The sequence below is a fragment of the Lentinus tigrinus genome (genome assembly GCF_003813185.1).
Source record: "Lentinus tigrinus ALCF2SS1-7 unplaced genomic scaffold L226scaffold_2, whole genome shotgun sequence".
NCBI classification, from domain to species: Eukaryota; Fungi; Basidiomycota; class Agaricomycetes; order Polyporales; family Polyporaceae; genus Lentinus; species Lentinus tigrinus.
In genome coordinates this window covers 822190-839898 of record NW_027137911.1, presented here as the reverse complement: position 1 = coordinate 839898, position 17709 = coordinate 822190, and the positions used below count along the sequence as shown (strand labels likewise).

The 17709-nt window shown below is 55.2% G+C and overlaps 6 protein-coding genes across 6 annotated transcripts; 2 read left to right on the top strand and 4 right to left on the bottom strand.

The window, feature by feature from the left end:
* Positions 1 to 188: 188 nt before the first annotated feature.
* Positions 189 to 1725, bottom strand: L226DRAFT_125170 (DUF396-domain-containing protein). The gene is made up of 5 exons (XM_067672223.1): positions 1549 to 1725; positions 1448 to 1494; positions 1303 to 1382; positions 867 to 1245; positions 189 to 813 (listed from the first exon to the last, which is right to left on the bottom strand). Exons 1-5 carry the CDS (start codon positions 1569 to 1571, stop codon positions 380 to 382), a joined length of 963 nt encoding a protein of 320 aa, XP_067541516.1. The 5' UTR covers positions 1572 to 1725; the 3' UTR covers positions 189 to 379.
* Positions 1726 to 2334: 609 nt separating this feature from the next.
* L226DRAFT_125049 (uncharacterized protein) lies at positions 2335 to 4557 on the bottom strand. Its single transcript, XM_067672222.1, has 18 exons — positions 4314 to 4557; positions 4175 to 4259; positions 4107 to 4120; positions 3942 to 4050; positions 3866 to 3883; positions 3790 to 3815; positions 3709 to 3734; positions 3620 to 3651; positions 3544 to 3568; positions 3470 to 3481; positions 3401 to 3416; positions 3306 to 3345; positions 3154 to 3254; positions 3037 to 3096; positions 2959 to 2986; positions 2843 to 2900; positions 2534 to 2790; positions 2335 to 2458 (listed from the first exon to the last, which is right to left on the bottom strand). The coding sequence occupies exons 1-18, from the start codon at positions 4385 to 4387 to the stop codon at positions 2438 to 2440; spliced, it is 1002 nt and encodes a 333-aa protein (XP_067541515.1). The 5' UTR covers positions 4388 to 4557; the 3' UTR covers positions 2335 to 2437.
* Positions 4558 to 5359: 802 nt separating this feature from the next.
* Positions 5360 to 6818, bottom strand: L226DRAFT_125034 (uncharacterized protein). The gene is made up of 3 exons (XM_067672221.1): positions 6729 to 6818; positions 5508 to 6663; positions 5360 to 5453 (listed from the first exon to the last, which is right to left on the bottom strand). The coding sequence occupies exon 2, from the start codon at positions 6647 to 6649 to the stop codon at positions 5540 to 5542; it is 1110 nt and encodes a 369-aa protein (XP_067541514.1). The 5' UTR covers positions 6650 to 6663; positions 6729 to 6818; the 3' UTR covers positions 5360 to 5453; positions 5508 to 5539.
* Positions 6819 to 7414: 596 nt separating this feature from the next.
* On the top strand, positions 7415 to 9026 carry L226DRAFT_529393 (retinal short-chain dehydrogenase/reductase). The gene is made up of 9 exons (XM_067679596.1): positions 7415 to 7550; positions 7601 to 7711; positions 7767 to 7868; positions 7920 to 8015; positions 8065 to 8227; positions 8282 to 8366; positions 8415 to 8460; positions 8511 to 8836; positions 8890 to 9026. The coding sequence occupies exons 1-9, from the start codon at positions 7430 to 7432 to the stop codon at positions 8995 to 8997; spliced, it is 1158 nt and encodes a 385-aa protein (XP_067541513.1). The 5' UTR covers positions 7415 to 7429; the 3' UTR covers positions 8998 to 9026.
* Positions 9027 to 11150: 2124 nt separating this feature from the next.
* Positions 11151 to 14112, top strand: L226DRAFT_556770 (uncharacterized protein; the record flags this gene model as incomplete). The annotated part of the gene is made up of 5 exons (XM_067683145.1): positions 11151 to 11336; positions 11386 to 11412; positions 11595 to 11741; positions 11792 to 13397; positions 13467 to 14112. The coding sequence occupies 5 exons, from the start codon at positions 11151 to 11153 to the stop codon at positions 13949 to 13951; spliced, it is 2451 nt and encodes an 816-aa protein (XP_067541512.1). The 3' UTR covers positions 13952 to 14112.
* On the bottom strand, positions 14020 to 17648 carry L226DRAFT_529391 (Zn-dependent exopeptidase). Its single transcript, XM_067679595.1, has 12 exons — positions 17241 to 17648; positions 16678 to 17153; positions 16469 to 16625; positions 16342 to 16416; positions 16122 to 16288; positions 15969 to 16061; positions 15690 to 15908; positions 15351 to 15625; positions 15174 to 15293; positions 15014 to 15123; positions 14392 to 14960; positions 14020 to 14335 (listed from the first exon to the last, which is right to left on the bottom strand). Exons 1-12 carry the CDS (start codon positions 17531 to 17533, stop codon positions 14205 to 14207), a joined length of 2685 nt encoding a protein of 894 aa, XP_067541511.1. The 5' UTR covers positions 17534 to 17648; the 3' UTR covers positions 14020 to 14204.
* Between the last annotated feature and the right edge of the window lie 61 nt (positions 17649 to 17709).

Below are 17709 nucleotides of genomic sequence, written 5' to 3'. Positions count from 1 at the left end.
TGAGCTCAGGGTGAAGAAGAGAAGTACAAGTGGAGGTTGGCAAGCGGGTTTCGCAGATATTGAGTGGCGGTGGGTGAATCAGCGAGCGTGTGGCCCGCGTTGGGTCTGCTAGTTGAGGGAAGGACTGCGTGTATGGTCAAGGGCGGTTCATGCGTACTCTAGCTCATCCACAGCGGCTCTGCAGGCAGAACAAGCTAAAAGCTTCACTCGCTATCAGACGTAGAGTGTTTGCGAGTACGAGATGGAGGAGTGGAAGAGAGAGCCTGTAGTGGCTGTGTCCGTGCATACACCTATGTAACTTCCATCGTCCTTGAATGTCTCTCGCAAGAAATAATTTACATGAGCCTCAATAAAAGTACTATCATACCAGACCCTGCTGTTAGAACTCTCGCCAGCCTTCGCTCGTCGGGTTCTGAGTACTAACCGTCCTCCGCATATCAAGCCGCCTTGCTCCCAACCCTGATACCGACCCCTCACCGCTCTCATCTCTTGTCATTGATCGTCTTGGCGGCGGATCCAGGTGGAAGCCCGACGGCGACCCTGGTCTGTAGCTGTCACTCGACACGCGTCGTGGCGAGAGCAATGGAGAAGGCAGGCCATTCAAGCTCGGCACCGGGCCAAAGCCTGGTGACGAAGGTTGAACTGACGGAGAACGGGGCGCAATGATGCCTTCCGAGGTATCTCTACGTCGATTGCGCGAGCGGAGGCGGGGAATGGCGTCCAACGGAAGGATGTCGAAGAGCGACTTGAATAGGGAGGTACGCGACCGCGTTGCCACCGCTTTCGTCGGGGAAGACGGAGGACTGCTGCTACCTGTGGCCAAATCAGGGGGCATGTACGTTGAAGATTTGATATGGGTTTCTTACCCGCATTTGTGGGCAATGCATTGTCATTTGCGCTCAGGCTGAGGAATAGGAAGAGGGGAGCGAGCCATACGCAGATCCCGAAGAAGGTCGCGATGTCGCCAAAGTTCGGCACAGCATGCGGAAGGGGTGGGCCACGATAAGATCGGTGTGCCCTGTGTCGTGCTTCCTGGGTGATCCGCGCGAAGTAGAAAAACCAGAGGAAGTGGTCGACCACTACAAGCACGCAAGACCCCAAGAAGCTGGTCGAGGAGAGGGAGATGAACGGCCAGCTGGGCGTAAAGTTCTGGAGGTAGACGAGGTGACAAAACACTGAGAATAGGATGTGCTTGAGCGGTAGGGAGTCATAGAAGTACAGTAGAAAGTGGACTAGGATGATGACCTACAGCCCGGAACCGTTCAAAGGTAGCTCGCTATGGAAGGAAGGATGTTCACTCACGTATATGCCCCTATGTCCCCATATTTTCGCTAAACGCGAATGCTCCTCAATGAGTTCGGATATCCATAGCAGGCCGCTCGCTGCACGGGCCGGACACGTATGGCGTTCAGAGACACGCTCGTGGCGAACACATCTCGACACTCACCGAGAGACAAGGTGATAAACACGAAAGCAGATGCCGCGCCAGCGTAACTGCAGATACATCAGAGGAGCACGCAACACCGCGTGCACCGATTGAATACTTGCCTGAGGAGATGAAGTAAAGTCATGGTGCGAAGGTGTCCGGCACTTCGTGTTCTGAAGAGACGATGGCTAACTCTTTTTCACAGAGTAGAACTTGTGGTGAGCATTCAGATTCCAAGTACGCCGTAGCACGGATAGGAGAAGGACGAGGTCGTAGTGAGAGAGAGCCAAGGTTTTGTGAGACACCGAGAGCAGCCACGGGGGCTTTGGACCACAAGCGCTCATAGATTTCTAGCGGCCCGAAATAACCGACGTTTCAGAACACAATTGCAGTCACTGGCGAATGACTTCACTCATCCTCGCGCGAAGGCTTACATTATGAGACCTCATGAGGAGGAGAAGGAGGCCTAAAGGGACAAAGACAGAAGAGAAAACGTACAATTGTAATAGTGAACCCGACCCGCCGATGGTCAGGTCGAGCATAGGTATGTTCGAGGTCAACCGACCTGGAAGGAGCTGATGAAAAATATCTAATTCTAGTCTTTGCCCATGGGGCAATGCACCCAGTACGTGCGCCGTCGTTGAAAGGGAACCCCCAACAGAAGATATCCGAGGACTTATGTACTTGGTGAAGGAACAGACAAAGTCTCGCAGAAAGTGCGCACCAGTCCGTCGTTGGGGGCTTGGCGCTCTCCGAACACGGTTCCTCCTCCTCCTCACCATCTCTGAGAGCTTACACAGGCCCATTCTAACGTCGCCAATGAGCACTTGCACCGCGGCAGGTAGTTCTGATACTGGTATATTGTCGAGCTGAAAGGTATGTAGGGAAGAAAAGCAGTAGATACAGTGCCCAAAGCGAAAGGTATAAGTAGTATACAGCAACAGCAACGAACCTTGGGTAGAAGCAATGTGCAGCGCGAAGGAGCAGAGCGAGATTGTGCATGAGACCTATTTACACAGCGAATGTGATGGGCTGATAGATGTATAACGGTCAGAATCGCGAAGTCAATGCGTGCCGGGGCCACGTGGGAGGGGGGGGGGCACTCACGGATGACCTGGGATCGGGAGAATGGCGTGATGATTCACTCGCGCGCGCCGACACCGACAACGAATCGTTGGGGAAGGACGTAAGCGCGAGATCTGAAGGCGGCATTGATTCGAGTTGAGTGGTTGGAAGGCCCGTAGTGAAGTCCTCTACGCGCAGCGCAGTGGTCAAAATCGGGGTACTTTGCACAGAATAGGAGGATGTTTGTGCGATGAGGTCCTTCTCGGCATTGAGAACGGCGAGAAGTGAGCATACGTGCACTGGGGGGTCGAGTGAGCAATATACTAGTCACTGGATATGAAACTACCTTACATTTAGCGAGTATCCAGTATAGGGCGAGGAAAAGGAACGACTGCGGCTTGAAATAGTACTGTTCGATATCCATCTGTCAGTCGTTGGGTAGGCTCATACAGGGACGCGCGCCGTACGAATAGTAGAGATAGTGTGACTAATGCACTGGAGAGGTGTCAGATATTGCAACCAATCGGCACAAGCACCGGGCTCACAGATTCAATATGCCAGTGTTGATGATATACAAGATGATCGTTTGTATGATTCCGTCGAAGCTGCAGCGAGCGCATCAGACGATGGACCACACATGAGATCGAATCTGTCATACTCACCGCCTGAGACCAGTATGAAATCGGTGGCACAGTCTGATCATGGAGGTAGCAATAGTAAAGTCGGCCACCAATTGCATAGCGAAGGCGAAGTAGAACGACCACTAGACACCCACTAAGTAAACAGTGCTTGTGCCACGGGCGAAGGTACCGACCTGCCAACGTTGCAATTCTTCGAACGACCTCATCCTGAGTCTGTGAGGAACGGTGTGAGAGCGCCTTCACATATGAGTACTAACCACAAACGTACTCAATGTAGCCATAGACTGCAAGGAGGCGAAGTGAGCGATCACACGATCTCGGTCATCGACAAACTCACATGTACTGAAGCCTGATTGGCATTTGACAATAGTCGTCAATCTGAAGCACTATATGACTTGATGCTTCACTCACCAAGTAGAGTCAAGGAAGATACGACCTAGTGCTATTAATCGTCGAGTCACTAGAGCGAGCAGACTCGGATACGTACCACGATTGCTGGCATGAGAGCCTTTCTGTTGTCTGTGCCAGTATGAGTGATACTTAGGCGGTGAAGTACTGCGATTGAACGAGACTTACACCTCCATATCCTGTGAGCATATCCTCTGAAGCAGATGTGTCAGCGATGTAGCCAACCGTGCTACCCGATAGCACACCCACATGCGAACGAGGGCAGTAGTGCATTCCTGCGAATCGTTAACTATGCATCCGAGGTAGCCCGGACGTCACCGCTTACCGACACAAGGAGGATGCCCTAATTTGAAGTCAGTGGTTCATTTGGATCTGTGCTGCGTAGATGGGGCGGCACTCACACCATAAGCCCATATGACATGAACAAATCCGGCAGGGTTCCCGTGAATGGCTATGTCGTAGTAATACACTGCACATGTCACGAAGATCAGATGTACCGTATCCAGGATCCTGTGCACATGGTATAAGAGCTGTAGACGATGGGGGAAACAAGTATTAAGACCAACCATATGGTAGCAACCTAGATTCCAGCGTCCGTTAAAGTTTGCTCAACGGAACTACGAAGTAACCTTACGAAACATCGTGTCCGCCAAGTCCCGACTCCACGCCCATGGCGAATGTAATATAGCAACGCCTGTCCAGATGTTATACCATACAGTCTATGCGACGGACGTTACGAGCGGACAATACAGATGGAGGAACGGGAGACGTACAGCGCTGATACAGTAAATCCGACCAAGCCCGCCCCAATCGTCGAGTTCAACACGCCATTCAGACCGCCGGACATTCGAAAAGGGGGCCAGACGCCGGATGTCGATGGTCATGCATCAGTCGTGTTGAACGACACGACACGACGATGGCCTTGCGGCCACGACCAGTGATTGCAGGAAGCTCCGTGGAGGCGCGGATGCAGCTCGAAGACCTCTCTGACTGCAAAAATGCGAAGGCGGTTTGATAGGGAGACCTTGTGTCGACAGCAGAATATTGGAGTTGGCCGGAGGGGTGTCAAAAAGGCCTACTTAAGGCCACTAAGGTGGTAGTCAAGACGAGAGAGGGTGACGAGCAGGAAGCGCGAGAGTCGGAGGAAAAGAAAACCGGGGGGAGGTCCGCAAGCAGTCCCAGGGTATGTCAGGAATATATGCACGAATGCAAGCAGAGTCCACGTTGGAGTAAGGTGAGTACATATGAGAAAAGGACGGTCGCATAGCGGGAGAGACTCCGAGATTCGCGACAAATCTGCAACTCCGCGACAGTCGGATACCGGGTTGCATTTTTCCGGCTACTGATCCGTACACGGTACGACCCACGGCCTTCTTCAGGTCGGCAGATCTGATCAAGACGACACGACTTCTCGGTGAGCAGAAAGTGGTGACTCGTGCGCGTGAGTGGCAGAGCTATTCATAGAGCTGCACAGTTGGCCGCACGTACTGTATGTATACACACGTCGATCACCCACGTGTTCCGGGCACTTCACGGGACGTCTACCAACTCTGATTTCCGTTGGCGAGGTTACTTGAGACTACACCCAAGTATTGGTGAACATTGCCAGACGAGAAACATGCGGTTCGAGAATACGATCATGTGTAGGGTTGATGCTGGGAGTTACAGGATATCTACGGTAGGGCAACGATGAACAATCGAGAATAGCGTACGAAAGTCCGAAATAGGTCTGCATGTACAATATGGACGGCGTAGGTAGGGCATAAGATACGTAGGAGACGAAGGAGCACTGGTACAACCTGGGATACAGTTCATTGGCCGCCAGCGGCCACTACGAGGAGCGACATTGCAAACGAGGGAGGAAGCCATCTGACAGGCGTATCGTCGTATCTCGAGAGTAAGTATACACAGCTCTGGAGGGGACTGTTAGATATCATGCATCGTCACGACATATACGGGCTACGTACCGGGACCTTGCGGAAGGACTCTCGTCGCATGCCTAGCGACGCATACCCTTAGGGTACGTCTCCGGCAAACCAGCACCGTGCGAGTCCTCCGCGCGAGCTTGAGCAGCCACCTCCCACAGCGACAGTTTGCCGCGGGCAGCGTCCACCCAGTCCTTGCACGCATCAACGCCGAGGCGGGGTGATAGAACCACGTGTAGGCGATCGTCCTTCTTTCTCGCCCACTGCGCCAAAGTACGGAAGGTCGCCTTCGGAGACGTGACGTCCTTTCCTGGGTACCGTGCAATTTGGTACCACGGATTTGTGAGCCACTTCTCCTCGGCGACGGTCAAGACAATCATCCGCAGCGATCGGTGCTGCAGGACGCCTGGAGGAAGCCGCAGTGACTCCTGCCGAAAGTCGTTTCCAAGATCAAGGTAGGGGAGCGCGAGATGGGTGAGATTCGGCAGGAGGTTGTGAGGAGAGAATGAGGAGATCGTCATGTCGAGAAGGCGTAGATGGGTAATATTGTGGAGTAACTGAGACCCATTCTCCAGCTGCAGCCCCACGAGGAAGTGCCAGTCGTAACGGGACGTGTGCGTGATCAGAGTCATGAACCGCAGACAAGCGAGGAAAGGGTCATGCCCGGCGATCATCTCCTGACGACGAGCGGCGGTGTGAGCCTGAACGGCTGGTGCGAGAGAACGGAGAGAGGCCGAAACGAGTGCGAGGTTCTCAACATTAGGGCACGCCCGGAAGATCTCCCCTTCATTGGGCGCGTTCATGATTCCTGTGCTCTCCGTCCATAAGTTGTGTACGAGCGGTCCCCACGAGTAAGTCTGCGACTTCCGGGTATGGGGCGAGTCCCTGGCCCCAGACGACATCCCTGCCGAGTACGCGGGTTTGGACCGATAAACCAGAGTGTTGAACAGGTGTGGAAGGGCGATCTTGCGAGCCCAACTCGAAACGAGGGAGATTGACCGGGCAGCATCATGAGAACTGCACGCCGCGATGTCGAGGATGGGGATGACGAGCTCGGAAGGGAGGTCGGGGAACGGCTTCATAACGGACGGAGGGACCTCGACCGGACTGCTCTTCCGGGTGGACTTCGGAGAATGCTTCGGTGACGGAAGCAGACGCAACGTCCGCAGACAGACGGAGGGCATCCGAAGTAGACGGACTGGAAAAAAGCCGATCAACAGTCAGTACATCGCGGGGGATCAGGCAATCAAGCACAGCACATACGCAGGCTGGAGAGGGGGCAGAGAGGTAGTGCAGGTGAACGAGGGTGTGGATATGGTCAGTGTTCCCGTCACAACATGCTCCAGGTTTTAAGAGCTTGGGCGTCGAACCAGAGCAAGGGACGCACGGTTACGCCCATATAAGTGCCCTGGAAACCGGCTGTAGAACATGGGGCCGTCAATTACCACAGATATGTTTCATCCTTCAGTCCGGAGTGTCGGAGTAGATTTATGGTGCAGAAGACGCACCAGCGGGTGGTTTGCCTGGGGGCAAATGAGCCGTACGCGATGCTTGTAGGCCTGTGTGTGTTTTCGGGATGGAGGGACGGTTGGATCTGAGGAGAATCGTTCGGATGGCTCCCGCGATGTTGCAGATATGTTTTCGCTAGCAGGGATCTGCAAGGAACACCGGCGCCCGTGGGAAGCTAGTCCGAGTCTAACTTGGCCGCGTGGCCGGCGCCTGAGGATCAATGCGGGCGGGATGTCCAGGAAAGGCACATGGCCGGAACGCGGGCCGAGAGCACTGAATTCGTCCGCCGAGCCGAGCGGACGCCCACACGCGCCGGCTCGCGTCCGACTCCGAGTGTGCCACATCGCATCTCCGAGTCTCCTTCACCTTAACCTTTCGTTCTTTCGGGTCCGTGGCCTTGATTTCTGCACTTCGCACCGTCCAGCAAGCACTGGTCTGCACTGGGAACCTCAGACATGTCCGAATCTACGACAACCGTGAACTCGGCTCCCCTCTCGCTCGCAGATCTCTGGGACCCTCTGTACGACTCGTTTGATGTGGATCTTATCGTGAAGGTGCTCTCGCACACCGCCTTCAGTGAGTGACTTGCCGCATGGTCACCCGTGTGCTCGTCTGACACTCCATAGGCCCATTCTTTACCTTCTTCATTCCCCTCTTTTTCTACTTCCAGGGTGCTCGCTGGCCGGAGCCCGTCCTTGTCCTCACTGCGTTCCACAACGTGGCTGTCTCTGCCTTCTGTGAGTGTATTCGCGGCTTCCTGCACCGCCACTTTCCATTCATGTCGGCCTTCAGGGTTCTTGAAATGGTACTCTCGCTTGTATCGCAACCAGGGCAACTTACTCTTCGGTCCTGGTCGCCCCGATTGGGGTGAACAGCTTGTCGTGATCACTGGAGGTATGCAGGTCATGGTCCATCTCCTTCATATGTGTGCTCATAGTTCCCTAGGCTCGTCCGGTATCGGAGAGCTCATTGCCAACACTCTCGCTGTGCGCAACGTCACCGTTGTCGTGCTCGACGTCAAGCCTATCGTCACCGAAAACTGTAAGATAGACGAGAGAGAGACTTTTCAATGTCTTACCTTACGGCCCAGACAACATCACCTACTACCAGTGCGACGTCTCAAAGTGGGAAGATGTCGAGCGCGTTTCGAAGCAGATTGTCGAGGAGCTCGGTCACCCTACGATGCTCATCAACAATGCCGGTGTTGTCCAGGGCAAGGCGCTCCTTGACCTGAGCCCTCAGGATGTTCAGCAGTACGTCGTTCCATACGTGGTCTCAGCAGGCCTCTCTTGACTATCATTCGACAGGACGTTTGCGGTCAACACCCTCGCCCACTTCTGGACCCTGAAAGCGTTCCTTCCTGAGATGATCAAACAGAAGACAGGACACATCGTAAGTCGTTACGTGGACAACACTGCACCACTACTCACGTGTTGCCAGGTCAACGTCTCGTCGGTATCCGGCATGGTGGGGATGGCGCGCCTGAGTACGTCCTTCGCACGTATCAATGATACTGTGCTGACCAATGCACTCCAGCCGATTATGGCGCTTCCAAAGCTGCGCTCATCAACCTGCACGAGTCGCTCCGGTATGAGCTCGACCACGTCTACAACGCTCCCGGCGTGCGCACGACCCTTGTCGTTGCCGGCCACATCATGACGCCGCTCTTTGCGACTGTCCGCCACCCCAAGTCCTTCTTCTACAAGTTCTTCTTCCCCAGTCTCATGCCTGTCGACGTCGCGAAGGCGATCATCGCTGCGCTCGATGAGCAGCACTCCCTGGTGCTCTACATGCCGTTCTACGCTCACTTTGTGCCGCTGCTCCACATGTTCCCCAGCTACCTTCGCGATCTCGCGCAATGGGTACGTCACCTTACCCAGACAAGCGTGTTGTTACTGATCAATGCGGCTTCTAGGTGACTGGCTGTGACTACGCCATGCAGGACTTTGTGAAAATCTCTGGGAGGAGGTCTGAGGAGGGCCCTGCGCCCGCGGAGCTCGAGAAGCGTGCCAAGAGCTTCTGAGTTCATTTGCAGCGGAGCGAAACTCGGGGTATGCTAAGCTACTGATGTGTACTGTCGGTAATGTATTCTTGTAATTTATTGGACTCCAGAGTGTTGGATGCTATGTGGTCCATGACGCTGCGTCTCACGTGTCACAGAAGCAGGATGGAAGCACTGCTGTTTGTGCTGCATTCATCTCAGCTTGCACTGACGGCATGCTCGCTCAACCTGGTTTCCGGACACATTCGCGACATATCGCGCCCATTCCGTTTCCACACAGTCGAACTGCCCTGCGGCACTCCGCCTGTGGAATTGGCAAGCCCCCAGGTCCAAGATCTCCACCCACCTTTGCGGATGTCCAGGTGTACGTTATATCGGGCTCTCCCTACTCGCTCTGCCATCTTCCAGCGGTATCATAAGCCTGTTAACACACTCCTTTGCTTTGTTCTCAGGCCGGGAGAGTCTTATTGTATCCCGGCTCAGACAGAAACACGTGGCGAGTGTTGAAGTTCGTGTTGCACCACTTGACAGTCTCCACGACTTCCTCTTTCAAGTTCCAGGGTCTTGCTCTTCCTTTTGTAACAGACTGCCAAGTATATGTCTGGTTTGGAAAACTTTGAGGCATCTCTCTACCCCCCAGCCTGGTTAGCAAGTCATGCGGAGATGATCGCGAGTGACATCCACCTCGTGTACGCTCTCATACCCGTCAGTCCGTTTCGACAGTCGTCATAACAAGTCTGATACTATCACTAGGGACAAGTTTACAGTACTCGCCCCAAGAGATACGTAGTGAAGATCACAGGCGCCGCGAGCGAAGAAGCCTCCATCTATCAAAAGCTACACGAACTCGGTCTGACCTCCCACAACCACGTCTTCCCATGCACGGTTGTGCGACGTTACACTGAGCTCCCGTTCATCATCATGTCGTGCTTAACGAACCCTTCGTCCATACCTTCCGCCGGATGGTTGAGGTTCGTTCTCAGCCACTGGGGTCGCTTACGAATATTCATTGAGCCTTCTTCAGGCCGTAGAGCTGCTTCACAGACATAATATCGCTCACATGGTGAGGGGATAAAGCCTATCCTCAACGTGATGCACTACTGATGACGGGTCCACAGGATGTGGCTATTAACAACTTTGTTGTGGCGATGGAGCACCACGTACAACTGCACGACTGTGTCGAACTCGGGAAGATACACATAATCGATTTTGGGGCATCGCACCAATTTGAACTCGGCCCCGGACAACAGCCCGCCATTGAATTGCCGCCAACGCAGGCACCGAAGCCACAAGGCATCAAACGTCTCGACCCCTTTTCGTGGGACGTATATTGCCTGGGGGACGCGTTCCAATTGCCACTGAGGGCAAGTCGAGCAGTGATTCGTATGGTATTGCCAATGCTGACGGCGTTGACGAAAGGGGGAGGATGATCACAACCGCAAGCAACCTCAGCCCTGGATACTTCATCGCTATGCCGCATAGCTTGTAGGCGATGAGAAGGGGTGTACTACCATATGCCATTGTCGCCCCCAGTGCACGTAGAGCTCTTTTGGTGATCACTATTCTCGGGTGGATAGTTGATGTCGGAAGAGTCTTCAAGCGAATGGTGTACTTCCTCCGCGATGCCACCCCTTCCAGTCTGGGAGCACAACGTCCTTTGTAGTGGCGGCCTCTGACGAGTCGCTGGGTCACATTCGGCTTCATTGTACGTTTCTGAGACTCTTTTGTTCTCTTCGCAGAGTAAACAGAGACTTTCTATTTACAGCGATCTCTGTTGGCATCGGAGGGGCCTGAATGTCAAGTTACCCTCTTACCACAGTGCGTGATTGCCCTACTGTCCAAGTTGCGTGTGCTGTATCATCATGCATCTTCCTCGTGCCGCCGCTGCAACACTCTACGGAGTCCAGACCTCTGGATGGACTCCTGGAATCTCCTACGAGACTTCGTCTCCCACTGGTGCTGAGCTTGACGTTGGTTCAAGACGCATATAGTCACGGTCGAAGACTCGCGGGGCCGTCTGGTGAAGTTGTCTCTTTTCGGCTTGACAGGTACCCGTCACACCTCGATGTTCTTCACACGAACAAGTATCGCGGCTCCGCCATTGCGCCCTGTTTCCAACTTGCCTCTTCTCCCCCACCATCCCGCCTGCGATACACCCCACCCTCCTCCCCGCCATGCTCAACAGAGTACTCTCTCGACCCTTCTTCTACAACTACAAACGGGGATCACAGTCTGATCCACCAGGCAAGCCTCCGAAGGGTGACCCCCAAGCTAAAGAGGACCGCGACACATCAGTGAGGACCCCAGGACGCGCGAGTAATGCGCAGACCGGAGATACAGGAACACATAGGGCAAGTGAGGTTAGTACGAACTCTGTGGGTTTGGCGGACGTTCTCATCTCGCGTATAGGACGGGCCGCATGACTTGGAGTCCGAGGTGCGTCTTTCTGTCTTCCTTCATGGAAACCTTCATCCACTAAGTGCAAGGTACAGCGCCGACCCCGCATCAGCACCAGCGGAAGTCGATTCGTCATCTTCCAGCCGTATCACGATCCCACTAAGCACGCGAACATAGTCCTGGAAGGACTCGATCAGCCGGCTACTGAAACACTTCTTCAGAATTCCAAGCAGGACACGAGTGGCTCCTTCATTCTGGTCAACAATTCGGATACAGCCATTAAGCCAGAAGACGAGGAGGTAGATGAGGAGTTCAAGACGCCCGTCTTGGATACGGCGGACGATGCGCTCTCAGCTACGGAATCCTCTGTTCGTACTTGTTCTTATGTCTGATAGTGGGGCACTGAACAAGACTGCAGACGACCGACTACGGCGTTCCATTCTTTCCTCCGGTAGTATCTCCTGCGGCCGCTTCGCCATCGCACTCACAGGAGTCGCTTGCCTTCAATGTCCAGCCCTCGAGAACGGGAATACTGTCGGACATTTCAGAGGCGGAAGAATCGAGCGTGTGTGACGTGTACGGCTCTCGGGAAGGTTCTCCGAACCCAGACCAATTGCCCGTGCCATCTCCGGATGGCCCCAAGCGAGAACTGTCGTTTGCGTCATTTGGGTCCTCCTACCCGAGCAGCTCACCCTTCAGCGTGACAAAAGCCTCTTCAGAAGTAGCTTCCCCTCAATGGGCTTGCGGTGGTCTCCAGCCGACCGCCGATGCTGTCCTTCAATCCCCCAGTTCCACGCCAATGTCTCGGCCTCCGGCGGTGGGTGTCCCTTCCACACCTCGGAATTCCCTCCTCGACACTCGAGTCCAGACGCCGGATCCAGCGCTCACTAACTCGGATGCGGTCGCCAATGTGGTACCTCTCTCTTCCACGCTGCAAGCGGTTGCTGCTGCCGGTGAAACTCTTCGCAATGATAACCTCGAAGGACGCAGCCCTGTCCGAGCCCCGGATACTGACAACACCGTCGGTACTCTTGCCCAAACTCCAATCTTGCCTAGTCCGCCGTCGACTTCGATACTGGAATCTGTCAGAGCAGGCACTGAAAGTTGTGGCAGTATTCCTTCCCCTGGGCCTACAGCCGCGGGTCCAACGGTTGCCGTTGCTTCTCCCGAGGATGGAGGCAAGAACCTTGGTGGTGCTGTACGGACAGTCGTGGATCCGCCCGCGACTCATAGATGGACTGGTCCACCCCACACAGCGGACCGGCCAAACTGGGCCTTGGCACCAGAGGAACAATCTCCATCGACGAATCTAGCTACTGCCACTGTCTCTCCCTCGGGCGAGGGCAAGGATTCCAGCTCTGTGTCGGCACCGGTTATTCCGCCTGCGCTCCGCAAACGCACCGGGCCACCGCATACTGCAGACAGGCCAAACTGGGCCTTGGCACCGGACCAGCCAGCCAAACCGAAGTCATCTCGTGGGCGTCCTTCTCGTGGAAGCGGTCGGAGCTGGGCTCGTGGCAGTAACGCCATACCCTTGGGTTCGCGCAACAGAGGGCACAGTTGGGCTTCTGGTTCTCAAGTTTCTGGTGCCAACGAGGAACTGGTGTCTGAGACTTCACACTGTATATCTGTCGTCGCCCCGGAAGTCGTCTCATCCGTTGCCGATGACACCACCAATCATCCCAACACCCGCGACAGGGAGAAGTCCGCTGGCCGAATACAGGATGGACCAGCGCAATGGCTCGAACACATCGACACCTGGTTGGCGGAGTCAGCTCAGGCATCCCCGGCATCTCAGCCTAACGTTGTCAATCGGTTCTCTCTTACCCCGGATGATCACCGCAGGAACTATTCTGAGGCGTCGGTCAGCGGTTGCAACCCGGAGGCACCCGCATGGCAGCCCGCATCCACGTCGCCGATATCTACTACCCGGGAGGCTCGTTTGGCTTCGCCCTACACCAACACGGACGTTGAGCGGCTTCGCCGCATGCTCCGCAACTCCGGTATTCAGAGTAGTTCTTCGGGTAAGATCGTAGCTTCCTTACTACCCAGCGTAGCGAGACTTACGACTCAAATTCATGCATGCCTCCCAGGTGGTCCTAGGCTGCATCGAAAGTCGTCCCCGAATTTCGGCTCACCAGCCAAACAGTCATCAGAGCTCAAGGGACGGGATTCTGTTCGAGTCGCCTGTGGTGCACCCGCCGGGACCCGAATTCGGGCAGTGCAAATTGCGAATCACTTCGAGCCCTTCCGGCCCTCTCCTGAGGACATCTACCAGCCTCAATCTCGTTATCCTGCCCCCACTCCGCTGTCAACCCTGCAGTCAACTCCGAAATCTGTTTTGAGGTCGTCAACTGACTGGCATCCTGCGGACCACTCGTTCACCAACACCCCCAGTCGCAGACGGGATAACTCCCAGTCCAGTCCTTCATACTCGTTCCGCGAACAGAGCAGCGTCCGATCTTTCGCTGGCATGAGTGAGGGCGATCACGACTTGCCTCCGCGACCAGAGTCTTTTGCTACTCCCGGAACTCGACGTAGTACTCGGCGGCTCACCGCGGAGCCCATGAGGGGCTAGATAGACATACTTGGGAACTCAACTCCGCTATCTGTGTCCCCCGTATCTTTTTGTTGGACTGTTACTGTTGTCCGCATCATGACCTAGCCCTATACCGGTTTCGTTACTCTGTTGAACTTGTGTCCCGACTTGTTACTTGTGACTTATGACCACTCTATCGGATGTATGTATGTATGGACAATATTCCGCTCACAGCCTATTCGTACAATACACAACAGAATCTCCAGCAGTCGCTAGTATACAATAGGAGCAATCACACCTTGATCACATCAGTCAAGTTCTCGACGAGCTTTTGCAGCCTCTTCATCTCATACTCTGCGAGAGTCGTGTTCTTCTCGATAGTGAAGGCTTCGGTAAGTGCCGGGAAAGTCGTAGCCCCATACCCTAATGTTTCATCCAGAGTCAGACATCGTGAACTTTGAAAAGACGGTTACACTCACCAAGCCACTTGCCCGGAGCAACGTCCAGGTTCCTGTACCACTCGCGGTCCTTGATGCCGTCCTCATGAATGAAGCCACGCTCGAATGCCTTCAGCTTCTGGTTAACGTCGCGGACGCGCTTCACGGCCTTCCTGAACTTCTTGAACGGGAAACGACGCTTGTCCAGAGCCTCTATCTCCTCGCCGCGCTGCTCGTGCACCTTTGCGCCTGCGTGTCCGACGCGAGGCTTCACCGGGAGCATCGCGCCGTTCGCGTTCTTCCTCCCGCGCGAGCACTCGAACGGCTTGTCAGCCGCCCCGAAGCCGAGGGACATGGGCGCGGAGAGCGACGACGCGTCGTGCGAGGGGCAGTCCTTGCCGAAGAGCTTCCAGAGCTTGCACAGCGCGCGGTGGATCTTGCGCCGGATGAAGTGGCGCCGGGCGAACTTGTGCAGGAGCTTGCGAAGCTTCTTCTCGGCGGCGGCCTTCTCGGTGTCGAGCCTGAGGGAGGTCTTCTGGAGGGACTGGATTGCGTTGCGCAGGTCGGTGAAGTCGACGTCGAGCGAGGTTGTGGAGGCGATGGACTCAACCCTGCGTGAGCGGTGTCAATAGTGATGCGGTGGTATGGTTAGATGGCCACTCACTTGTTGAGATACTTCTCGAGCTCGAAGGCGTGGTGGGTGGTGTTGATGGGGAGGATGATCGAGTCGGTCAGACGGAGTGTCTGCAGACCAAGGTGCTTGGCAATCGCGACCTACGGAAATATGAGGCGCCGGCGTACGCACAGAGGTTTGCATCACTTACATGGCGATGGAAGCCAGGATCGCCGTACAATTCTTGCCACCTCTGAGAGTCAAACACAGAGTGGTAGTGGTAGACGGGGTCCTGCAGAGTGCTTCCAAATCCACCGTTGGCCGAAGCAACCTGAGAAATCGTCTCTCAGTATCAAATCTCCGTCGAAAGTAGCGCAACCTCGCTCACCCCAGTACGTTGCACGAAGACAGTATAGTCGCTACCCGAACCCAACACGCCTACTCCAGTGCTCTCTGCGGCGGCTTGCAGCTCTGTCTCCTCGTACACGGCAAGCGCCTCAGCATCAATGTGCTGGCCGGTCAGCACGCCGCTGTCCTTCGTGGCGTCCCAGAGGGTCTTGCCGACCTTGGTGGGGTGAGGAACCTCCTCCGCAGCCGCACGCACGAAGTGGGCCAGAGACGGCGTAGCAGACGCGCGGAAGCGCGAACCAGACACAGATGAATCTGCAAACACACCGAGAACAATGTCAGAGATCAGCACTCAGATCAGCAGTACATTGATACGTACCAAGGTTCAAGTAGGCGACAACGTGTTCGTCAATCCAGTCAGCAAAGTCTTCGCCCCACTCCGTGCTTCCGATAAGGCCGTACTCTTCTGCGTCCCAGCTTGCAAGGACAAGCGTGCGCAACGGGGTCCAGCCGTGTCGGAGCAGAACTCCAAGGCCACGAATGACCTCGTGAACCGACACGGTGCCCGACGACGGGTCAGTCGCGCCCATGACCCAAGCTGGGAAACCGTCAGCCATCTATGTGTAACAGAGAAATCATCGACTGTCGCCAGACATACCATCACGATGGTTTCCGACCACAACGATCTCATCCTTGATATGACCCGGGACAACAGCCATAACGTTCCAGATCGGGATGACCTTGTCATCGACTGGGTGCAGTCATTCAGCACCTACACTCACTCTGAAGGAGAAATAATTCGCCTGCGCACCATTGTTCACGACGGAGATAGTACGGTTCTGTCCGCCTTCCTTGATCTCCTCCAAGAGGACCCGTGCGTTGGCCCAGGAGATGGGTAAAGAGGGAATAGAGGGGATGTTGGTTCCGTTGGTGCGAGTGCTGTTCTCATACGAAGGGTACCCTGGGGTCGTGGGGTCGCTAGTAGCGTATACTCAGTATCAATTGAATGGAAGGTCCAGGCCGATCCTTACCCAGGGTAAATGGATAGGAACTGCGTGCTGCCCCTTTGCACCGAGTTAGGGTTGCGAGCAGGGCCATACGGGTACCTGTGAACAACCAATGAGCAGCAGTCTCTCCCTGTGAACATTGAGGACTCACGGAGCATAGCCGTTTTCTGCAGTGACCGTTCCATCGTCACGAGGGTCGGAGTATATGAGACAAGCGGCAGCACCATGCTCCTGCGCTCCCTTGACCTTCAAACCGCGGAAGATACCGCCGTAGCGCGTGATGACAATAGAGCCGTTCATGTCCACGCCTACCACCGACCATGAACCTCCATGCATAAACATCTTCAGCATGACACGTACCCTGTTCGACGAGCGCATCATAGTCTTCCTTCCGTCCATAGTTCGCATAGACAAGCTTGCCCTTGGCGCTTCCTCCGCGACTGAGACCATGCCAGGTTGTGATCGCGTCGAAGTACTTCCCCGCCTCGGGGTCCGTGTCGTCCGCGACCTCCTCCAACTCAGCAGTCCATACGGCGTTCCCACCAGAATCCAGAATCTCGATACTGTGGTCCAGAGGGGTGTTCATGACCGGGTAGTACGTGTCGATCCATGCCGTGGGTTCCTTCAACGAGGTGATGTTCAGCGTAGCGCTCCGCGACTCGGGGGTGCCGGCGGAGAACAGGGGGAGCTTCGACGGAGCGTTGATGCCGAGCTCGGTCTGGAGGAGCTTGAGGAAGTCCTTCGCAGTGTCGAAGTCGCCCGGGGTGCCGGCCATGTGTGGCTTGGTGGCGTACTGACGCGAGGCCTTGATTGCACTCTCCTCGTTCGGAACCGTCCTGCAGAGCGGCGGCGCATTCGCGCACACGACAACGCGTAGACAGCTTGAGTGTACATCATGTAGAGACAACTGAATGAGAACGCACAGGAACACCTTCTCGGCCTTCTTCCCATAGAGCACCTTGCGCGGGGACCATGTCCAGGAGTCCGAGAATACTCTCGCGATCCAACGACCCTCATGTACCTCCAGCTCCTCCTCCGCTTTGTTCAGGGTATGGCGATGCGTGAACACAAGCAAATATGCCAGCACGGCGAGCTTGAGAATGGTTTCAATCCGGATGGTCAACCAGGGCCCGCGCTGTGCGCGGGGCACGGTGGTTGCAGGGACCGGGATTTCGTTCGGGGGCTCCTTGGTGAGGAAGGTTGGCTTTTCGTCCATGATGGTGGTGGTGGTGGTCGCTCAGAGAGACACAAGGTACATGAGGAAGAGATTATGTATGAATAGATTGGTGACTGCCCTAGTCTGAGTCGCCGACTCGGAGCAGACCCACGAGCACGCCAACGGGTTCAATACCGTGGGAAGATGCCGTCACCGTGTGTCCACTGCCAGGGCCA

What these genes read in the sequence shown, in the direction of transcription:
- L226DRAFT_529393 (XM_067679596.1), top strand. Translation starts at nt 7,430, where the DNA reads ATGTCCGAATCTACGACAACCGTGAACTCGGCTCCCCTCTCGCTCGCA. An exon ending in AGCCCTCAGGATGTTCAGCA is followed by an intron (nt 8,228 to 8,281) that starts GTACGTCGTTCC and finishes ATCATTCGACAG; the next exon opens with GACGTTTGCGGTCAACACCC. An exon ending in GGTGGGGATGGCGCGCCTGA is followed by an intron (nt 8,461 to 8,510) that starts GTACGTCCTTCG and finishes AATGCACTCCAG; the next exon opens with CCGATTATGGCGCTTCCAAA.
- L226DRAFT_529391 (XM_067679595.1), bottom strand. Translation starts at nt 17,533, where the DNA reads ATGGACGAAAAGCCAACCTTCCTCACCAAGGAGCCCCCGAACGAAATC. An exon ending in TCTTCGTGCAACGTACTGGG is followed by an intron (nt 15,294 to 15,350) that starts GTGAGCGAGGTT and finishes ACGATTTCTCAG; the next exon opens with GTTGCTTCGGCCAACGGTGG. An exon ending in CTCGAGAAGTATCTCAACAA is followed by an intron (nt 14,961 to 15,013) that starts GTGAGTGGCCAT and finishes CCGCTCACGCAG; the next exon opens with GGTTGAGTCCATCGCCTCCA.
- L226DRAFT_125034 (XM_067672221.1), bottom strand. Translation starts at nt 6,649, where the DNA reads ATGCCCTCCGTCTGTCTGCGGACGTTGCGTCTGCTTCCGTCACCGAAG.
- L226DRAFT_125170 (XM_067672223.1), bottom strand. Translation starts at nt 1,571, where the DNA reads ATGACTTTACTTCATCTCCTCAG. An exon ending in GTTTATCACCTTGTCTCTCG is followed by an intron (nt 1,383 to 1,447) that starts GTGAGTGTCGAG and finishes CGGCCCGTGCAG; the next exon opens with CGAGCGGCCTGCTATGGATA. An exon ending in GGGGACATAGGGGCATATAC is followed by an intron (nt 1,246 to 1,302) that starts GTGAGTGAACAT and finishes TCCGGGCTGTAG; the next exon opens with GTCATCATCCTAGTCCACTT.
- L226DRAFT_125049 (XM_067672222.1), bottom strand. Translation starts at nt 4,387, where the DNA reads ATGTCCGGCGGTCTGAATGGCGTGTTGAACTCGACGATTGGGGCGGGC. An exon ending in ACTACTGCCCTCGTTCGCAT is followed by an intron (nt 3,735 to 3,789) that starts GTGGGTGTGCTA and finishes CATCTGCTTCAG; the next exon opens with AGGATATGCTCACAGGATAT. An exon ending in CTCTCATGCCAGCAATCGTG is followed by an intron (nt 3,569 to 3,619) that starts GTACGTATCCGA and finishes TAATAGCACTAG; the next exon opens with GTCGTATCTTCCTTGACTCT.